The sequence below is a fragment of the Sprattus sprattus genome, assembly GCF_963457725.1.
Source record: "Sprattus sprattus genome assembly, chromosome: 5".
NCBI lineage: Eukaryota > Metazoa > Chordata > Actinopteri > Clupeiformes > Clupeidae > Sprattus > Sprattus sprattus.
Window position 1 is genome coordinate 26,404,929 of NC_137924.1, and position 6,124 is coordinate 26,411,052.

At 45.9% G+C, this 6,124-nt stretch overlaps 1 protein-coding gene across 2 annotated transcripts in view; it reads left to right on the forward strand.

Annotated features, from left to right (window-relative positions):
- Nucleotides 1-652: 652 nt before the first annotated feature.
- Nucleotides 653-6,124, forward strand: part of popdc2 (popeye domain cAMP effector 2) — a 7,041-nt gene continuing 1,569 nt past the window's right edge. The window contains exons 1-3 of one of the 2 annotated variants that reach the window (XM_080839968.1): nt 653-1,732; nt 3,364-3,472; nt 4,321-4,750. In XM_080839968.1, coding sequence (XP_080696094.1) covers nt 1,236-1,732; nt 3,364-3,472; nt 4,321-4,750 — 1,036 coding nt within the window. In that variant the 5' untranslated portion in view covers nt 653-1,235. Of the gene's footprint in view, nt 1,733-3,363; nt 3,473-4,320; nt 4,910-6,124 lie in introns of both variants that reach the window. The other variant, XM_080839967.1, reaches the window with a different exon arrangement.

A 6,124-nucleotide genomic window follows, 5' to 3' on the forward strand; every position in this document is an offset into this window, starting at 1 on the left:
CCTCATCCCAAAGTTGTCTTCACTCAAAAAATGTATTCTATGATATGGCCATATTAATAGCTGCCTACATTTCTTGTCCTGCTCTCTTGGCATACCTTTGTCAAGCCTGGTTCAAAGAGATTCCGCTTAGGTCGTTCTAAAACACCAGTTTAGGATGGTGCACAATGATGAGATATTAACTCCATGTGTTAGAGTGACGTGTTTGTGCACATCCTTTCTTGAGTAGCTATGCTCCATAACCTGCCAGGTATGAGAAAATATGGTTTCTGTGGCGGCATGGGTTATGAGCCCTTGGCTAGGTTACTGTGCATGGTAGTCATCTGTGAAACGTGACCTCCCCCGTAATTCCATCTATTTTAGTATCTCAAATATGTTCCCCCACCCCCCAAACCCCCCGGCCCCTCTGCCACTACCCCTTCTGCCCCAGCACAGCATTCCGAGCATTTGTGGGGTTGTTGGCTTGAACCAAAGTGGCCATCGTTTGTTGTAGAAAAGCACAGACAGATGCGGTGTGGTGTGATTTTTTCCCTGGAGGTTTTGGTGAGTGCTGGTGCTCTCTTTCTGCCAAGCTGTTATCATGGTGTGCCTGGCCCCCGTGCTCCTTTGCGCTGTTATGTTAAGTAAGTGGTCTGCTTTCTGTCTGTGGCTCCCTGCTCCTTAGGTTTCAATTCCAAACATGGTTATCCTTGTAGGAGCCTCTCTCTCCCACTCTCTGTCCCTCTCTCTCTCTCTCTCTCTCTCTCTGTCCCCCACTCTCTCTCTCTCTCTGTCCCCCCCTCTCCCTCTCCTACCTTTCCCTCTCTCTCAGTGAACAAGATCACTCACTTCACTTTGTGTGAAGAGGGGAGAGGGAGGTTTGTGGGTGAAATATAGATGAAAGTGCTGAAGAGTGTTGGAAGGAGATGGACAGACTCCTAATATGAAGAAGATTCCATTCCAGTGTGTCGTGCCAACTGGTAAAGGGTTTTCTACTTGGGATAGTCGACGAGAAGTCGTTGTGGAAATAAACAAGCGCTGTAAACGAACAGGACATCGCAACTAACGGGAACAATCTGTCAGCATTGCTGAAATGTCAGAGATGTTTTACTGAAGAATCAGCTGCACTTAGAGGACAAAACCTTTCTGTCTGCTCTCAGCTTCCACTTGTTTTGTTTTTTAACTTTACTTTACTTTGTTGGATATCTCTGTGTGATTAAGAGAGAATTGTGTGGACTAGATCACACAGGGGAGGAACCATGAGTGGGGATAACTCCACTCTACTCAACACCGTGCTTTACGGCCACCAGCAATGCGGCGGCTTCACCAACACCACCGAGGGTGCCCTCTACCACCTGGGCAATACCGTCCTCATCCTGGGCTACATGGGTGGCAGCGGGGCGTACGGGGCGCTCTACATCTTTAGCCTCCTGGTGCCGGCGTACGTCTGCCTGGCGCTGTGGGGCTTCGTGACCATCTGCGGCCTGGACGCGTTTGTGTGGTACGTCCTGATGGTGGCGGCGTGTCTGTGCCAGATCTGCCACCTGGTGGTGCGGCTGCTGCGCGACGGGCTGGCCAGCGAGGAGCTGTCGGCGGTCTACACGGCCGTCTTCTTGCCTCTCGACGTGCCCGTGCAGGTGTTTAAGCAGATCACGGGTTCCTGCGAGAACAAGGTGCTGGCGCTGGGCATCGAGGAGACCTATGCTGTGGAAGGCAAGACACCCATCGACCAGCTGTCCTTCCTTCTCTCAGGGAGGTAAGTGACCAGTGCTTTTGGCTTTAACTGAAAGGGTTTAAGAAAGAATGAGTATGTACGCAGTTAGGATAGCAGAGCTGAATCTGTGGGAAATGCACTGGGAGTGTGAAGTGTGTTTGAAGGTGTTACCAAACATCTGGTGTGTGTGCCAATGTGTGGCGTGTGTGTGTGATATGTGTGCGCGTGCGTACTTTGCACGTATTGATGTCTTTTCAGATATACCTCATGCCCTGTCACAGCCTACTTTCCTGCTGCTGGAAGAGTTTTAAAAGACAGAGAAGGGTTGACTTCTCTCTCGATATTCATTAGTAAACAAACACGCATACCACATAATGTGCATAGAATTGTTTGGTGTGTTTTATGACGAATAAAATTAGTGCATTCCCATAAACATTTACTTTGAGTGACATGTTTGTGATTAGCCACCTCCCAAAATGGTGGTCTAAAAAGACTTCAGAGAGACTCCCAGCAGGCCAACTGAGATGGAAACAGGATGAGGGGTTTGAAATACATCCATGCAGTTCCAGGTTGTAAACCAGTCAGTGAGTGGGGTTAAAAGTTGCCTTTCTCTCTTCCCTCTTCAGAGTAGGAGTGCTTCTCTGGTGTCAGGGGAATTGGCTGAGGATGGTACTCTTTAGACAAGTAGCTTACATGATGGGATAAGACCTACAGGGTTCAACTCATTATTTACTTAGGTGACCTGGAGTGCAGTCTATTTGGCAGGTGAATGGTCATGAACAGTACCGTGTATGATAAAGAAGTAAAACTGAAGTTATGTTGTGCTAGCTACCCAAATTATTTGAAGTTGCAAAACTTGCTGTGTGTTTATTGCCAAAATAATGTTTTTCCAAAAGCCTCCGGGACATTTTTCAAGGCCTTTTTTTGATCACTGGAAATAAATGGGATACATTTAAAAAATATCAACTGTATCCTGGATGTCAGTTTCCCGTTAACTATTGTCATTCCCACACTGCTGGAGTGGAAAGAATTCCACAGGGCCTTCAAACAGATTCCATTGGATTACATGAAACGTATAGGGTTGTGTTCTCAGGAGGTAATGTGGCAGTAACTGACTTCCCATGCCTGTTCATACCAACGACTTTTACAGTTGATTTAGCAGTTTAAGACTGAAAGTTAACTAACCAGAAGGCCTCTCAGATACATCTGGGTTGTATCGACTAATTGAAGATTGCGTCATGTGGTGTAGGATTCTATCTTTGATTATTTTTGATTAGATTAGATCAGATATTGATCTTTGATAATTTCAATTTGCTGCTCTTGGTTGTACTGGGTCATCTTCAGTCATGTCAGTCATCCTTTTTCAGCAATTTCAGGACATCTGATGAAGTACAATAATATATTCTTATTTACTAAGCCTACTACTAGATTAATATCTTTAATACTATATTTTTGGTGTTATGTCTGTCCTTTGAAGACAATAAAATGGTACAGTTAACAACCATCCATAAGTGCCTCAGTGACTGTAGGATGTGTTGGTACTGGGATGGATGCATTATTTGTCTAAAAACAGAAACATGATGCCCTCATGCAGTGCCAGTGTCCATGCTCACTTCCCCTGGGGCTAATTTGTTCTCCTCTCCTCTTTCTGTTCTCGCTCATGTTTCTTCAAGGATCCGAGTGTCTTTGGAGGGTCAGTTCCTGCACTACATTTTCCCCCACCAGTTTCTGGACTCCCCTGAATGGGAATCACTGAGACCAACCGAGGAGGGGAATTTTCAGGTACCTGTCTCATATGAACCTACTTCTAGTCTGATCAAGGTTACATCTGATCTAGGTTTCATGAATACACCCCAATATTCTTCTCTGGCCGCACAAATATATCATTTTTATGTTCATCAATATTGAAAACATATTTGATCCTCATTATTTCTTGAGCACTCTTCATATGACTGAAAAACGGTGAGAGGTAATTCAATTTAATTTAATTAAATTCAATTGTAATTATATAGTGCCAAAATAATAATATTGTCTCTAGGTGCTTAACAGCGCCCAGGGCCTGAACCCCCTTAGTGTATGCTATTAACATAAGTCGAGCAATTTGTCACAGATAATCTAATTCTTCAATGGTACAAACCTGGTTCACTACTCTGAGATAGCAAGTGTCTAAGCGTTTTCATTTTCATACGTTCACCTGTAATTATAACTAATAATAATCTTATTATAATACTGTTTATTATAACTGTTATGTTTCTACGTATTGTTGCAGGGCAAATATAGGGGTTGTGCACTCCCAGAATTCCGTGCGTGTGTTTATGTTTATATAGTGTTTTATTCTGGGCTTTATGTTCCATTTAGAGTGTCAGTGTCAGTGTGTTATGTGTAATCCCCTGTTAGTGTCTGTGTCACCCTTGTCTTGTAATCTGAGTCTGCGTATAAGATCCCTGAACCAGTGTTTGTTCTTATCTCCTCTTCAGTCTGAAGCTTGTTTTCCTTTGTGAAAATAAATAGCACAGAGCCAAAGAAAGGCCTGACTGTTGTGTCTTTGCTACAGTCAAATAATTCATGTCCTCATGTTTCGATTTCATATGCCTGACACCCATGACCTCTACTGACCTCTTTGACCTCAGGTGACCTTGACGGCTGAGACAGAGTGCCGCTACATTTCCTGGAGCCGCCGGCGCCTCTACCTGCTGCTGTCGCGTGAGCGCTACGTGGCCCGCCTCTTCTCCGTCATGCTGGGCAATGACATCACCGACAAGCTCTACTCGCTCAACGACAAGCTCTTCGCCAAGAGCGGCGTGCGCCTCGACATCCGCCTGCCCAGCCTCTACCATGTCCTCGCCCCCTCCAACCCGGCCAGTGAGCGGGGCAGCGGTAGCAGTAGCTCGGCCCCGCCCTTCGGTAGCCATGGTGACCAGGCCGTGGTCACTGTTGACCCCCTGCCCGACAACAAGAAGCCCAAATCGGAGAGCCCACCCCAGGGGCGGGAGAGGGCGCCCGCGGTGGGCCCCTCCACACGGCAGCGGTCCTGCCCGTCGGACACGGAGCTGCCCTCGGGTGAGGACTCCACCAGCCTGGTCCTGGAGGACTTTGCTGACATTGCAGGCTCGCTCATGGATTATGGGAGAGAAAGTTATTTGAAGTAGAGGGAGGTTTTTTTCTTTTTGAGGGGGAGGGTGCTGGAGCTAACACACGAGGTCACTACTTAGGCTTCATGTAAGTACACACGTGCAGGTGCCAGGGTGGGGGGTGGCTGGGTGGGAGTGTGTAGGACATGCAGTGAGGTTTTTTTGGGGGGACAGTACTGGGCGAAATGGGTGCTTGTTTGAAGTGGCACATCCTTACTAATATGACACCAGTATGACACCCCACAACATGACTAACAGAGAGAAGAGAAGTGGCGTGGTGTGTGTAATGCTGTGCTTGCTATGCTATGTTGCTGTGTTATCCCTATTCGTTCTCACACACTTTTATAACATGACAGTGTAGGATATAAAAATATTTGTTTTCCATCGTCAGCATATTAAGAGTCCAAGGCAGAGCTTTTCTTTAGTCTGATTCAAGCTGCCTATGAAGATTGAAATATCACCAAATACCGTTTTTCCCCGTTTAACTTTACCTGTGAATGTCCCTCTGTGTCACGTGCTTTGTCCAAGGAGGAAGTGTGTGTGTGTGTGTGTGTGTGTGTGTGTGTGTGTGTGTGAGTGTGTCTGTGTGTTTGTGGCTTCAAAAAATATTAGAACTCTTTCCTAGATAGGGAAAGTTCTGTGCTGAATGAAAAAGATTATCACAAAATGACCTCATGGTGCATATCAGTGTAGTCAGATGGGCTTTGGTGAATGAGTGTGTGTGGGTTGTATGTATGTATGTGTGGTGTGTATGTGTATGTTAGGGAGAGAGAGAGAGAGAGAGGGGGAGAGAGAGAAAGAAAGAAAGAGGGAGAGATGTTGATTCCAGTTCAGGAGTTTTTATTTGTGTATTTGTGTACATATATGACTGTGGTGTGAGAGTGTAGGTTTCAGATTTAGAAGATTTATTTTTAGTATGTGTGTATGATGTTTGTATGTATGTTTGTACAGTGTAATGTGTGTGTGTGTTTGTACAGTTGCTTGTATGTGTAGAACTATGTATGTGTGTGTGTCTGTGGCTGGATTAAAGGTCTGCAAACACTGGGAACATCCTGGGAAGCGAATCATTAATCCAGATCAACAAAACACCTTCTCCTGAAACATGCCCTTGTCTACAGTGTGTGTGTGTATGTGTTTGTAAATGTGTGTGTGTATGTGTGACCTGGGAGAAGGTGGGGTGTCATGTTTCAAATGGCTGGATTGCAGAGAGGGGTTGGGTTGTTGAGAGGTGAGGGTGAGTATGGTGTGTGTGCGTGTGTGTGTGTGCGTGCGTGTATGGGAAGGTGTCTGGTGCCACGACAGC